This window comes from Pyrgilauda ruficollis, unplaced genomic scaffold (assembly GCF_017590135.1).
Source record: "Pyrgilauda ruficollis isolate IOZ18807 unplaced genomic scaffold, ASM1759013v1 scaffold21, whole genome shotgun sequence".
Taxonomy (NCBI): domain Eukaryota; kingdom Metazoa; phylum Chordata; class Aves; order Passeriformes; family Passeridae; genus Pyrgilauda; species Pyrgilauda ruficollis.
Window position 1 is genome coordinate 1,550,499 of NW_024520318.1, and position 15,316 is coordinate 1,565,814.

The following is a 15,316-nucleotide window of genomic DNA, read 5'->3' on the forward strand; positions in this document are numbered from 1 at the left end:
CCCTGCTCCTGGCCACACAGCCTTCCCCTGGGGCTGTGCCGTGATTTATTTATTTGGGATTTATTGTGTCAGGATCCCTCCTCAGCTGGGAGAGGAAGTGGATTTAGCAACAGCAGGAAAGGACACAATGAGTCAGCGGCGGAGGGAAACTGAAAATAAGGAAATATCCAGAGAACGACTTTGTTTCATCTGGGAATTACAGTTGCAAAGCACCATCCAGGGACAAGAATGGAATTAAACGTTTATTATTGCTGGTTTTGCCCTGAAAAAATGGAGTAGGTTCATGCTGGGGTGCATCACTTGGGTGTTGTTAGAGCTGGGAATTTACCTGGAATTTGCATTTGGGCTGGAATGATATCAGCATGGCTTGGATATCTCATTAAACATCACAGGGCAATTAAAATTATCTATAGTTGTGCTGCACAAAAAATCAGGATTTTTCTTGCTGCTGCACCAGGTTTTGGGGAGCAGCTGTGGCATAATTCCATTTTTCCTGTGGATTCCTTTTGGGAATTCCTGCCCTGAGCATGAGCTCTGCCCTCCCTGCAGCTGATGCAGACAAACCCTTCCAGCTGGGGTGGGATCTCGGCAGGGACAGAGGGGATTTGTGTGGCAGGGGGTCGGTGGTGCCCTTGGGAAGCCAGGATGTCCAGGCAGGAATGCCAGAGGCAGGAGCTCCAGGTTTGTGTTGTGTGAGTCCCCCCAGGAGCCAGGGATGGAATTTTGGGGGATCCCCATGCTCTCCACTGCACAGGATGGGGGGCAGGGTTACGCTGGGTGCCTCTGTTGCTTAATTCCAAGAAATCTAGGAATTTTTGTGCCTGGAAAAGCCGAATTAGCCAGGGAACAGCTCTATGGGTTCCTTGCTGGTGGGTTTTGCGTGGAGTAAAAATTCCAGCTGGTGGTTCCCATCTGTGGGATGTGAATCGCTGTGATGGATCCTGGGAATTCCCTGGGATAACTTCCCTGGGGCAAAGCCCCAGGAAGGAAGGAGGAAGCCCCTTGCTCCGGGCCCGGCAGCACGGCCAGGCTGGGACTTTGACATCAGACACCGGGATTTTTTCCTGCCCTTGCGGAGCCGCTGGAGCTCGGGGTTATTTTTATCCGGCGCTGGCAGTGGCTGCAGAAGGACGCGGATTCCCAGCTCCTCTCCCTGGCCCTCCCTGCCTTTATTTGGGAAAACCAAGGTGCTGCGGGGCAGGAGGGAGCGGAGAGGTGCTGGAAGCGCATCCCGGCCCGGGCAGCGAGCCCTCCATCCCCGGCGGCGGCCGCGGGGCCGGGCAGCAGTGAGATGTGCCGGGAGCGGCGGAGATGAGCCGGGAGCGGGAGGATGGAATGGGTGACATCATCAGGAAAGCGGCCCCGCCGCCCGCCGAGGGCAGCTATAAAAAGGTAAAGGGACAAAAAAGGGACAGAAAGGAGCCTTTGTGTGCGCCACCGGGCGGGAATGCTGCGGGAATGCTGCCCGGATCCCGCCCAGGCCGGTGGGATTGGGGGGCTGGAGCAGGGAGGATCCGCGGTTTGTAAAGCGCTGGTACAGGGCAAACCTTCCTCCTTCCTTCTTTCCATATCTGCTGCTGATAAAACAGCAGGGGAAGCTTCCAAAGGCATTCTCCTACCTGGAAACCTCCGGGGTTTTAAGGTGTTTTGTGACGTGGCTCAAAAAGTTTTGACTTGGGTTTGCATTTACCCTGGGAAGAAAAAAGGAGATAAAACCACATTTTCTGTGATCCTAGGTTGTTTGTAAATCCCAGAATAGCCCTTGTGCAGTGCAGAGATAAAATGAGACGCTGCCTATGGCTCTGGGACTTTAAATATAGTCCTGGTCTGGGCTGGGAATGACAGAGCCTGGCAAAAATAGCCCTGGTGGCCTGGCCGAGTGTCCCAGTGCTCCTGCTGGTGTCCCAGTGCTCCTGCTGGGTGTCCCAGTGCTCCTGCTGGTGTCCCAGTGCTCCTGAAGTGTTTGGTGCTGGAGGATGGGTGGGAAGGGATTCCCACCTCTGCTCCCCTCTCCTGCAGGGCTGGGGATGGGCAGGGCAGGATGGGGATGGGATGCTGCCAGGGCAGGATGTAGAGATGCTGGAGAGAGGCCAGAATGGAGCTGCTGCAGGGCTGGAGCCCCTCTGGAGCCAGGCTGGGAGAGCTGGGAATGTTCCCCTGGAGAGGAGAAGGCTCCAGGGAGAGCTCAGAGCCCTGCCAGGGCCTGAAGGGGCTCCAGGAGAGCTGGAGAGGGACTGGGGACAAGGATGGAGGGACAGGACACAGGGAATGGCTCCCACTGCCAGAGGGCAGGGATGGATGGGAGATTGGGAATTGGGAATTCCTGGCTGGGATGGATTCCCAGAGCAGCTGTGGCTGCCCCTGGATCCCTGGCAGTGCCCAAGGCCAGGCTGGACACTGGGGCTGGAGCACCTGGGACAGTGGGAGGTGTCCCTGCCATGGGAATGGGATGGGAATGAAATGATCTTTGAGTTCCTTCCCACCCAAAGCATTCCGTGAATCTTTAAAAATATCAGAGTACATTTGAAGCTGGTATTTGAGTGATTTTATTTTAGCAATCACAGCTGGTGTCATTAAAGTTTTACTGTTCTACAAGTGAAACAGAAATTTATGACCTCCCTAACAGGGGAATTTATGATTTATTTTTACAAATTAAAAGTCTTGAAATCGTCTTCAAATTTCAAGATGAGAAACAAATCTGATTTCTGTACCTCATTAATGTTGTGTGTTTCCCTGTCATCTCCTTGGCATTTATTTGTGCTAAAGGAGAAGTCACTTAAGGGAATGGGGTTGTAAAAACCATCATGGAATTGCTTATTGGACTTCAGTCAGTTGAAACACAAATTTATGGCTACGTATTGAAAAGCTGTTTCTAAAGGGCAAATAAACAGGGGTGTATGCGAAATAAACAGGGGGTTATGGGGAAATAAATAGGGGTGTATGGAACAAAATTCTAGATCTGTTTGCTCAGACTACAATCCCTGGGAATTTTATTTTGATAAAACTTAGGGTTTTGTGGATCTGGGTCCGTCACACAGGTACCTCCCACTGCCAGAGGGCAGGCATGGATGGGAGATTGGGAATTGGGAATTCCTGGCTGGGATGGATTCCCAGAGCAGCTGTGGCTGCCCCTGGATCCCTGGCAGTGCCCAAGGCCAGGCTGGACACTGGGGCTGGAGCACCTGGGACAGTGGGAGGTGTCCCTGCCATGGATGGGATGAGCTCTGAGGTCCCTTCCACCCCAAACCAGGATTCCAGGACTGTGTGACACGTGCCCTTTTCCCTGGAGCAGCCCCAGCCAAGCCTGAGCTGTTCCCAGTCCAGGCTCTGCTGCCCTTCCGAAGGGAAGGTCGAGGGGAAGAAGGAAAACATCCGCCCCAGATTGTTTTGTTTTCCCCTTAAAAATCAAAAGCAGCTTTTTGTTTAAAATCATTGTGAGAACTGAATTGTGCTCAGCTCTGCACAGAGCAGAAATACTTTTATTTTTTGGGTCAGTGCCAAAATACACATTTAGGTACCATGGGGTTATGTTTTCTTTGGAGTTACCTTTGCATTTTGAGGATTTGACCCATTATTCCTTCTATACCAAGTCAGAATATTTGATTGTCAAAACCCACCTTGCTGTTTCCCCTCTCCGTTTGCATTTTTTCATACCCAGCTCTGGATTTTGAGTGCAGCTGTCAGGTAATTTATCCAAAGCCTAAAGTCCAGTTCCCTCAGGTATATTTTATTTCTTACTAACTGCTCCCCATTTTATAATAACAAATAGGACTCTGGATTTCTTTATGGTCGTTAGCCTGCCTTGGAAAATGGGATATTCCCAGCTCAGTCCTGGGAGCAGAGTTACTGAGAATCCTCATTAATGACCTGGTGGAGAAAACAAATTGCATGTTGATTAAATGTACAGCTGTCAGCCTGGGAGCAGTGGGAAACAGCAAAATTAAAACAGATCTGGAGAGACAGAAAGGAGGAAAAATGTCCAATCCTGCCTGGATTTTAGTGGGAAAGGAGCAGCTTTGGGTGCTCACGGAGGAGGTGGGGATGCTCTGTGGGCTGGATTTCGGCTGGAACACAAGGAAAATCAAATTTAGATGGAAAGGTGTGGGAGAGGATCCTCTGAGCTGGGAAAGGGAAATTTCCAGGACTTGATGGAATATTGGTGCAGTGGCACAGCCAAGGGCACCCTGAGACGGGCAGCACGAGGAGCTGGCACCAACCTCCCTCCTTCTGCTTCCAGCGCATTAAAAATTATTTTCACTCATTTTTCCTCTTTTTTTTTCTCCTGTTCTGCCCTCCCCAGCAGGGTTGGCTATTTTTAATCCTAAATCTGTCTCCATGTGATTGAGGTATTGATTATTGAAACCTAAAAACACAGTGGTCTGGGTAAAACTTCAGAAACCTGGAGCTCAGCCCAAAAACTCTGTACCACTTGGTGTTGTGGGGTTTATTTTTATTATTTTAAGGATTTGACATAAAAGCATTTAGGTTATAAATGAATTATTTTGGTAAGGGATTGACAATTTAATGGGCAGGGTAATTATGTGTATAATAAGCACTGTAGCTGGAATTAAATAATTCGTTATTTTAGGTGAATAATTTGCATTTTGTCACACTTCCTTGTACAAAAAGTGCTTTATTTTTTCCTGAGGTGGGATATGGGAAGCACAATTCCATGAATTAACCCCACGGAAGTAGCCCAGCCTTGCCTGCTCTATTTCTTTTTGTTGTGTTTTCTGGATTGAGTATTAAGTGTTATTTTATAATTAAATGTTTGAGGCTTTCCAAGTGTTTCTTCCATCAATAACTTCCTGAGTTTGTTGGCAGTGTTGGCACGTGACCCATTAGTGACAGACACCGGGGGAGATTTTGAATCTGGAGCTGAAATTTGCACTTATTGCAAATGATTGCACAGTTATTGATCAGGGATTCATTGCAAATAATTTTGTTGATTGCTATTTTAAAACTCCTGTATTTCTATTTCTATTTACATTTATATTTATATTTATGGTTGTGTTTGTGGTTATATTTATATTTATATTTATATTTATATTTATATATAAAATACATTTTTAAACCCAGGGATAATTTGATGGCAATAGTTCCAAATCCATCCCTGAGCACGCTGGCAGGAGAGGGATTTTTGTGGGGTTGGAAGCTGCTCAGGGAAGAGGAAGGTGCTGATGGAGGTGGCTGTGTGTGGATATAGGTACAGATACTGGGGAGTCTACCAGGAAATATCTATCAGCGAGTTTGGGGTGCAGTCAGATGCCCTCTAAGGTCCTTTCCAACCCAGACCAGGCTGGTTCCATGTGGAGAGAGATGCACTGGGGTTCCCAGCGGGATGTGCTCTGTGGCTGACCCAAGTGTGGAATGCTTGGGAGATGCTGGACGTGCTGAGCCTGGTGGTGGGGCTGGTGGGACACGTCTCCTTCCTGTGCCCTAGCCTGGCCAGAGCTCATCCCTCCCTGTCCCTTCCCAGAGCTTCATCCTTCCATGTGTCCTTCCCAGACCTTCATCCCCTGTGTCCCTCCCCAGCTCCTGATCCCGAATTCCCTGTCCATGGGAAGGGACAGCTCCCACTATCCCAAACCCTGCCCAACCTGGCCTGGAACAGTTCCAGGGATCCAGGGGCAGCCACAGCTTCCTTGCCAGGATCTCACCACCTTCACTTGTTCATTAACAAACAATTATTAATCCTGTTTATTTTGTGGTAGTGGTTACTAATAAACCCCACAGAAATAAATGGGAAATAGGAGTTTGCTATTCCCAAGGAGCAATACAAGCTCCCAGCACACTGGAAATGAGGAATAGCAGGATTTGGGGGTTCTCCATCTCCAGCAGGTGAGGATGGATTGGGATCCCTCACCTGGGCTTTTCCCTCCTCTCAGCCTGCAGGATTCCCTGATCCTGCATCCAGAGAAAATCATTCCTGGGGAGGGGAATATGGGTGGGCTTAATCAATCCCAATTCAGCAGTGGAGCAGGGGGGCCTGGAAAACACCAGAATAAACTCTTGTGTTACAGGAGTGTCTTGGAAACTAACAGTGAATAAATAAATTCCACCATTGACAAAATATTTTATATTATATATTATTATATATGCTATTTATACCTTTATACATTTCTCTGTAATTTTTCGTTCTTTATTTATAAATAATTTTTGTGGGTTTTTCATAGTAACACATTCCATATCTTTTATTGTATTTTATAGATTTTATTTAATCTGAGTAATCAAAATAATAATGACCTTCTGAAATAAAGACCATAAAAAATAATCGAAAGTCCCTGCAGTGTGGGGGTAATTCTGCAGTTTATCAGTAGATGGTGGTAGAAGCCCTGTGACACCGAGCTCCAGGCTGAGCTGGTGGCACTCCCAGCCCCAGGGGACGGCAGTGTCACCTGTCCCCGTGCTCCCCCAGGCTACAGAGCGGGATGAACCTGCAGATCTGCTTTGTCAACGACAGCGGCAGCGACAAGGACAGCGACGGGGATGACAGCAAGACAGAGACCAGCCTGGACACGCCCTTGTCACCCATGGTGGGTCTGGCACCTCAGCCTGCAGCAGGACAAACACAGGGGATCCCTGAGCAGGCTGAGCCTGTTAAAACAGAACCCCAAACCCCAGAGCAGCATTTCCAGCCCTCAGTAAAGTGTGAGATGCTGAGGGACAGATAAAAAACCTCCCCTGCTGCTGTAGAGTTGATGCCTTCATGTGAACCTTTCCTTTCCTTTCCTTTCTTTCCTTTCCTCTTTCCCTTTCCCTTTCCCTTTCCCTTTCCCTTTCCCTTTCCCTTTCCCTTTCCCTTTCCCTTTCCCTTTCCCTGCATGGATCCAGCATTCCTTTTTGGGTGTAACACCACAGCCCCAAGTGTTTCCCTCCAGTTTAACCTTTCAACACCTTCTGATCTGCTGGGCTCCTCTGCTTTTTTCCCTGTAAAGCCAAGGAGGCCTAGCTGGGAATCACTCTGATTTTTAAAGATAATCCTGCGGATTAAGATAAAAAAATAAACCCATGCCTTTCACAGTTTCTGTAGGGAAAAAAAGCACAAAAATAGGTCAAACTTTGCTGTGGCTTCTTTGCTCCCCTAGAGCAAGCAGAGCTCGTCCTACTCGGACAGAGACACGACGGAGGAGGAGTCGGAGTCCCTGGACGACATGGATTTCCTCAGCAGGCAGAAGAAGCTCCAGGCTGAAGCCAAGATGGCCTTGGCTATGGCAAAGCCCATGGCCAAGATGCAGGTGGAGGTGGAGAAGCAGAACAGGAAGAAGTCGCCGGTAGCAGATCTCGTGAGTGGGGCCGGGGTGAGCCCAGGGTGAGCCCAGCCCTGGACATCCACACCTCCGGTGGCTCTGGCTCACAGGGGTGGTGCAGGTGGACAGGAGGGTGGAGAAGGGGTTGGAAGGAGAAATGGGAGCAGGGAATGAGGTGCTGGAGGTTGGTGCTGCCTTGAGGCTGCTCATGCTCTGAGCTGGAGCCTGTTCATCCCATCTGGAGCACTCCTGCCCCGGCCCAGGGCTGTCACCACCACCCTCACCCTCAGTTCCATCAAATATTCCTGCTCCTGCTCCACTGGGAGCCAATTCCAGCAGATATCCTGCTTCTGATCCCCTGGGAGCCAATTCCAGCAGATATTCCTGCTCCTGATCCCCTGGGAGCCAGTTTCAGCAGATATTCCTGCTCCTGCTCGTCTGGGAGCCAGTTTCAGCAGATATTACTGCTCCTGATCCCCTGAGAGCCAATTCCTTCAAATATTCCTGCTCCTGCTCCACTGGGAGCCAATTCCAGCAGATATTCCTGCTCCTGATCCCCTGAGAGCCAATTCCTTCAAATATTCCTGTTCCTGCTCCACTGGGAGTCAATTCCTTCAAATATTCCTGCTCCCCTGGGAGCCAGTTCCTTCAAATATTCCTGCTCCTGATCCCCTGGGAGCCAGTTTCAGCAGATATTCCTGCTCCTGCTCGTCTGGGAGCCAGTTTCAGCAGATATTACTGCTCCTGATCCCCTGAGAGCCAATTCCTTCAAATATTCCTGCTCCTGCTCCACTGGGAGCCAATTCCAGCAGATATTCCTGCTCCTGATCCCCTGGGAGCCAATTCCTTCAAATATTCCTGTTCCTGCTCCACTGGGAGCCAATTCCTTCAAATATTCCTGCTCCTGCTCCCCCGGGAGCCTCAGGCCCAGCTTTGTGCTGGTGGCTGGACTCCCTTTGGCCTGTTTGTGAGGGGGGGGATGCAAAACTGAGGGGACAAACTGCTCAGAACTAGAAATAATGGGAAGAAAACAGTAAAATATTGGAAGGAAGCAGTAAAATATTGAGTATTTCTTTCCAGCTGCCACATTTGCCTCATATAAGTGAATGCCTCATGAAGAGAAGTTTAAAACCCACTGACTTAAGGGACATGACCATCGGGCAGCTACAGGTGATAGTCAACGACCTGCACTCACAGATAGAAAGTAAGTGGTAATTGCTTAATTATTCTGGGGTCTGCCTGCTTTAATTAAGAGCAGTTCTCTGGGATAAATACAAATATTCCTCATGGGAAGGGCTGTCCAGCCTGGCCCAGCTGCCCAGGCCCGGGCTGGGCCCCATCCCTGCGGGGGTTTCAAGCCCTGTGGATGTGACACTTGGGGGGACAATCCCCAACTGGGGTGCCCAGGACACCCCAAACTCAGCCCCTTTCCCCTGGCTCAGGCTTGAACGAGGAGCTGGTGCAGCTGCTGCTGATCCGGGACGAGCTGCACACGGAGCAGGACGCCATGCTGGTGGACATCGAGGACCTCACCAGGTGAGGCAGGGCTTGCTGTCCCTCACGGCCCCAGCCTGCTGCCAGCACCACCTGGGGCTTTGCCTCCAGCAGGATTTCGGGATTAAAGCCTTTGCCACCCAGGATTTTGGGAAGGAATTGTTCCTTGGGAGATTGGATGGATTTTCCAGGCTGATCCCTGGATCCCTGAGAGTGCCCAAGGCCAGCTTGGACAGGGATCTGTCTTTGTCATCAAGAGGGCTGGACAAGGGGGAGAGCTTTGGAATTACTTAAATAATAATATTTAATAATGACAAAATGTTAACATTTAAGGAATTAATATTAATATTTAAGTAATAAAATTATATCTTTTATATAATATATATTTTATATAATCATAAAATAATGTAGATATTATAAATAGTTGTAATAATATATATTATACATATATAATTATATTATAATCTATTATATAATATAGAAAACTATATAACTTCATATATAATAATATAATATGTTTTATAATGTAATATATATTATATATATTATATATAATTATATTATAATAAGACATTATATTATTATATATTAGATATTATATAATGTAATATAGTACATTAGATAATTTTATTATATACAATAATATTGCATATATTATATATTATATAATGTAAAGATAATACCATTTTCTAGCTATGTAATAATTAATAATAATAATGATTATAATTTATAAGACAGAAAGCCTTGCAGGATATGGGCAGGTTCCCTTAAGGGCTCCATCCCCTGGTAGCAAGGCTCAGGAGTCATTTTTGTTTAGGATAATTAAGGATGGGCTTTAGGAATATAAAATGCTCCCAAATATTCTGAATATTTCATTGGAAATGCAAAGACTGGGGATGAAAGGAGCTGGAAAAGAAGAGGCCCTGGGTGGTGTCAGCACACCAGGACTGTGATTCCAAACTGAAGCATCAGAGCTGGGATAAAAAATGGAGATCAGGTGGGGAGGGGAAGTTTGGGATGGGAGCTGGGGCTGAGGCAGTGCCACCATGCCCTGGGTTCTCCTCCTTCCCTCTGGGAAGTGCTTTGCTTCCTCCCTGCAGCTCCTGGCACTCTCAGAAATGGCAATTTTGGGGATGCTGGGGGCACTGGCTGTGCCATGTGCTGTCTGGGGGTTTTGAGGTTACCCCCGCTGTTACTTGGGGGTGAAAGTTTGGGAAGGGAGGAAGAAATCCCAGGAGCCCCAAACCAAACCCAGATCCAGAAAAACTCGGTGTTTTTCATTGGGAAAACTCAATTCCCAGCTCGGTGCTGGAGCAGGGGGTTGGGTTTTCCAGCTTTTCCTTGGAGAACAGGGAATAACAGCCCCCTCCTGCCCCCAGGCACGCCGAGAGCCAGCAGAAGCACCTGGCAGAGAAGATGCCAGCCAAGTGAATCCCTCCTCCTGCCTCTGTCCTGTCCAGGGAGTTCCAGTGTTGCTCATTGACCATGTCCCAAGCTTTCTGTCTGGTGATTGGCCTCTGCTTCTTAATTTATTTTAATTTTTTTACTCGTGCCACTAAATATCAGGCATTTTAATAATAATAATAATAATATTATTATTACAGAAACAAAGAGAATTGTACAGTACTTATAACATTATAAATCATGGGCGAGAAGAGAGGGTAGTTTAACTTTATTTTTGGTTGTTTAGAGATTTTTTGGGTTGGATGATATTTTACCATTGACTACTTTTTTATTCCTCACTGTAGTTTTGAAATAAAGAACCTGTTTTTGACGGTGCTATACAAGTCAACAAAAAATCCATGCCTGCCTCGTAGTGACGTCGTAGCTTTCAGTAATCTGTACATTTTACTCAGTTCTCAACATTTTGGGGAATGTTGACTACCTGATATTCATTTTTAGGTGTGCTATTAACACTCGGTGGGGTGCAGAGAGTTGGAAGTTTTCTGTATAAAGCTGTAAAATAAAAATTACCACCATTGTTTCCTATGACACGTCTGTTTGTTGCCAAGGGCGTGGATTTGCTGGTGGATCCTCCAACTAAATGTGAAAAAAACCTTTTTTTTTGGCCTTGCTGATCACATGAAACTGAGAGAACAGAGGGGTTTTGTAGAGTTATTTATTTATTAGTTCCTAATTCTGCTTCTCATGGATTTTTGTGTAACACTGAGCCCTGAATTTGTGATGGTTGGAAGCAGCAGACTCACACCCCAGGTGGGCTTTTTCTATTTTATTGCCTGGGCTGAACATTTCAATGACATTTCAGAAATAAAAAGAATAATTATGTTAAAAATGGGCAGCAAATTAAACTGATTAAATATGGAATTCCTCACTCTGACTGTAGGACAGGGGACACTGGGACAAAATAAATTGATCTCCATCCCTCTTTTATTGGATTTAAAGCTGGAAGAACCCAGCCAACCCTTCCTAAGTCCCAGCCTGGTGCTCCCAGCAGCTTTTTACCTTTTAATTCTCATTTCCTTGGGGGCAAATCCATCCCAGCCAAGGCTCTGCCTGATGACTTATTCAGGGTGTTTGCAAAAGGCCTCAGCTGCATTAAAATTTCATCCCTTGCCAGGAATGGCTTTTATTAAAGCACTTTTTTCTTTTAGAAAATGACTTTTCCCCCACTTTTTTTTGCAGAAAGGGCAGAGTTGGAAGAAGCCCTCGGCGGGCTTTGGAGGCTGGGATGTGGGTTGGTTTAATTTAGGGAGCAGGGATGGATTAATTTAATAAGAATTTAGCAATTGAAAGGATTAGGAGCCCTCACCTGTAGCCCAGGAAAAAGTCAACCCTTTTCTTCCTTATTTTTAAATCCATGCAGAAAATATAGAGAAATATTGGGGTGTTGCTCTCCCTGCAGCTCTTGGGTGGCTGCCTGCACATGGGGAGAGCTGCTGGGTTTAAATGTTCCCTCTAAAGGTTAAATTTTCCCTCAAAACACCCAAATTTGCAGTGTCTGACCCCAAAAGCTCTCCATGGACGCTCTTTCTCCATGGGAAGCAGCTCTGGCTCTCGGGGAGGAGCTGCCTCCTGCTGCATTTAAAGCACAAAAAACCCAAAATACACAAAGTTTGCTCTCAGCTTTAAGGGAAAAAATACCAAAATAAAGCAAACAAGCTCCAGGGTGCTCCTGGGGAATCCCACAGCTCCCCTGGCACCCTCCAGCTCTGGAGCACCGGGATGGGGCAGCCTGGAAAGGCTGGAATTCCATTCCCTGCTAAGTGCCTTTGACTGGCTGGAGAGAATTTGTTATCCCACTCACCCACCACTGGTGTTCCCCTCCTGTGCTGGGGGAATTGGGTTTTTCCAGGAGAAAATCCTGCTCTGGCTCTCCTTGGCTCCGAGGGGTGCTGGCAATGCTGGAATTGATGGATTAAAGGATATTTCTGAAACACAAGGAGCTGGTGTGGTTTCTGAGCAAGGTTTTGTGTTTTGTTCCTGGCTCTTGGTCCCACTTGGAGCCTCCTGCACCCTCCTGGGTGGATTTTTGATTCCCAAAAAGCATAAACCCTCTCCCACAGGATGTCAGGCTGGGAATTGTTCTCCAGCTGGTCTCGATCCACAACATCCCTTAATATTTTCAAGTCTCACTCTAAACCCACCTGTGCCTGAAGAGCTGAATTAAATAAAAAACAACCCCCAAACCCTCCTCCTGCCTGAGGCAAGGTCCTGCTGATGGGAATTCCTCTACCCCTGGGAACTGGGATGGGCTTTATGAGCCAGCTGCTTCCTGGCAGGGAAGCCCTGCGGTTTGGGTCCCCCTTTTTGGGATTTTCTGCCCTTTTTTAGGCTCCTCCTCTCCAGCAGCTCCGGGGTGTGCTGAGCAGCCTCTCCCCGGACACAGAGGCATCACCGTGGGCTGGGAGCATGGAGAAGAGGGGAAACTGTGGCTGTCCCATCCCTGGGAGTGCCCAAGGCCAGGCTGGACAAAGGAATTGTCCCTGCCATGGGCAGGATGGAATGAGATGATTTTAATGTCCCTCCCAACCCAAACCATTCCATAATCCCACCAAAACCACACACGTGGCTTTTCACTCTTCTTTTTCACCCTCCAAACGAGCAGCACTAATGAGCCTGTGACAACAAAGGCAGCTCAGACGGGACACTTTGGGGTGGGGGGACATTCCCTGGGTGTGTCCCCTGTCCCCAGGCCATCCCTGTGCCTCACACTCTGCCAGGGAGGGTGCACAGCTCCCAGATTTTCCCTCTCCAAAGCGAAGCCCCCTCCAGGCCGGGGGGGCTCCCTGGGCTGGAGCTGACGTCCCTCCCGCTTCCCCGCACATCCCACGCCTCTCCCCAGGCAGTTTCTCTTCCCTCTTCCCATAAACCAAAGGAAAGCCTCAAGTGCAGGGCTCTCTTCCTCCTCTGCTGCTCCAGGGGTGAGCAGGGACATCTGTGTGCCCACAGCACAGAGAACTTTCCAATTCAAATGGGATCAAACCGGCTAAAAGCTGCTTTTCCAGTCCCTTGTTGGGATCAGCCCTTCCTTTTCCCCTCAGATCAGCTCCTTCCCAGTGGGAAAATATGGGAAAATATAACTTAAAGTCTCTTGGCTGTGGAGGAGCAAAAGAAAAAGGATAGATGAAAAAGAATTTATCCCAATTTTTGGTGGTGCCACAGGTTCTGACCCATCCTAGCCCATCCTGCTCCGTGGATTTTAGAGTTTGATGCCAGGCTGGGATTGCTGATGGAGAAATTGTCACGGAGGGCTGGGAGCAAAGCCCAGGCACCAGGGTGATGGTGGGCACAGCCTCCCAAGGGAAGCATTTTTAGGGAAAGAAACTCACCTTAAATGGAGAGTGTAGCACCCTCATCTGTCTGAAAAATGGGAATTGCAGTTTTACATGGATCTCTGGGGCTCTTCCAGGCAGCTCAGGTCACCTCTCCTCTGCTCTCTTCTGCTCTCCTCTGCTTCCAGACAGGGCTGTGGGAGAAGGAATTTTCCCAGGTGTTCTCCCAGGTGGAGCTGGGCAATCCCACAGCACCGGGATGAGGCAGCCTGGAAAGGCTGGAATTCCATCCCCTGCTAAGTGCCTTTGACTGGCTGGAGAGAATTTGTTATCCCACTCACCCACCGCTGGTGTTCCCCTCCTGTCCTGGGGGAATTGGGTTTTTCCAGGAGAAAATCCTGCTCTGGCTCTCCCTGGCTTCGTGTTCCACCATGGACAAAGGGCTGACACCCCAGACTCCAGTTTGGGAAAGTCCCACTGGGTGCTGAGGGAATTCTGCTGGAATAACCAACCCTGGCTCAGGAGTGACCCAGAGCTGGAAAGTGGCTCTGCAGTCCCAAACCACGCAGAGATGGATTTTTGGGAGTGGGGAAGGGATCCCCACAGCTGGAGCTCTGGATGCTGGGAATTTCAGACTTTCTGTGCTGACAGACTCTGACCCCCAGGAGAGAACTGCATTTGACCTGAGGCTGTGGAGAAGGCTTCCAAAATGGAATGATAAGAATTACATTACTAGAATTACAAGTGTGTAATTAATTAAAAGTGTGCAATATCACCAAGTAGAAAACATCAAGGTTAAAGTTTTAGAATATAATAATCTATATAAAACAAAATAAATGTTTTAAACCAGAGACTAGTCCTTCTTCTTTACCTTCTTCTCCCTTCTTCTTCATAAGTTTGAGTAGTATTTTGTAGTTAAACAGGAAAGCCCACATTGTGGGCTTTAAGTGATTAGTTATTGAGTTAAAAAAAAATTAAGTATCATTTCTTAATTAGATAGTTTAACCATAAAAAACCTTACAGCAAAAGATTGTTAACCATTTTGTACCTTGTTAGTGAAGAGCTACAGAACTCACTACCTGTAAGACTGAAACATAAATGAAAATAATGAACACCTGAGGCTAAACACAATCATCTCAAGTACCTTCAATCCCAGTAATAACTATAGGAAAAAATCTTAAAGATAGAAAATCTTAAAGACAGAAAAAAATTTTGATTGAAAATTAATATTGAAAATTTCTTTCAATCTTAAAGATAGAAAAAACCTCCAAACCCATCAGTGTGTCAGACCCCTCACCTGGAATGAGGGAAGGGAGGGGACTCAGCCCCTGTGTCCATGGCCAGGGACAGTTTGGGGCTGGGAGATGGCACCAGGGTTGGACAACCCTTTCTGGGCTGCTCCAGCAAGGTTTGGGATTCCCACAAAGCCCCACAGCTGGATGGGAGGCACCTCTGGATACGGCAGAAAGGGGATTTCCCCTCCAGGCTGGGGTTTATTTGTGTTGTATGTTTATGTTTGGTTTATGTTTCTGGTTTATTTCTGCTCGCAGCCAGCTCCAGCTGGGGAAATGCCCTGAGCTCTGCAGCTCCGGTGCCCAGCTCACGGGGTTTGAGTGAAACCCTTTCATTTTCTGCAGCATTTGCATCAAATGCAGGGTTTATTTTTGCCACAGAAGCCACGGGGCAGGAGGGATCTCCCGGGCTCTGCCAGCTCCTGCACGGGCAGCAGCTGCCCCTGGAAGGAGAGGGAGCCCTGGGTGTCACCCACGTCCTGGGATGGGATAAACCAGGGTATTCCTGTGCCCTCTGTGGGAGCCACGTCACCCAGAGCAGACCTGG

The 15,316-nt window shown here is 47.9% G+C and overlaps 1 protein-coding gene across 1 annotated transcript in view; it reads left to right on the forward strand.

Moving 5' to 3' along the window:
- The window catches only part of LOC121353829 (schwannomin-interacting protein 1-like), a 35,489-nt gene extending 24,756 nt beyond the window's left edge, over positions 1 to 10,733 (forward strand). Inside the window, exons 3-7 of the mRNA XM_041467989.1 lie at positions 6,361 to 6,536; positions 7,089 to 7,286; positions 8,331 to 8,454; positions 8,693 to 8,786; positions 10,124 to 10,733. Of these exons, the coding sequence (XP_041323923.1) occupies positions 6,361 to 6,536; positions 7,089 to 7,286; positions 8,331 to 8,454; positions 8,693 to 8,786; positions 10,124 to 10,175 (644 nt within the window). The 3' untranslated portion in view covers positions 10,176 to 10,733. The remainder of the gene's footprint in view (positions 1 to 6,360; positions 6,537 to 7,088; positions 7,287 to 8,330; positions 8,455 to 8,692; positions 8,787 to 10,123) is intronic.
- Positions 10,734 to 15,316: the final 4,583 nt, after the last annotated feature.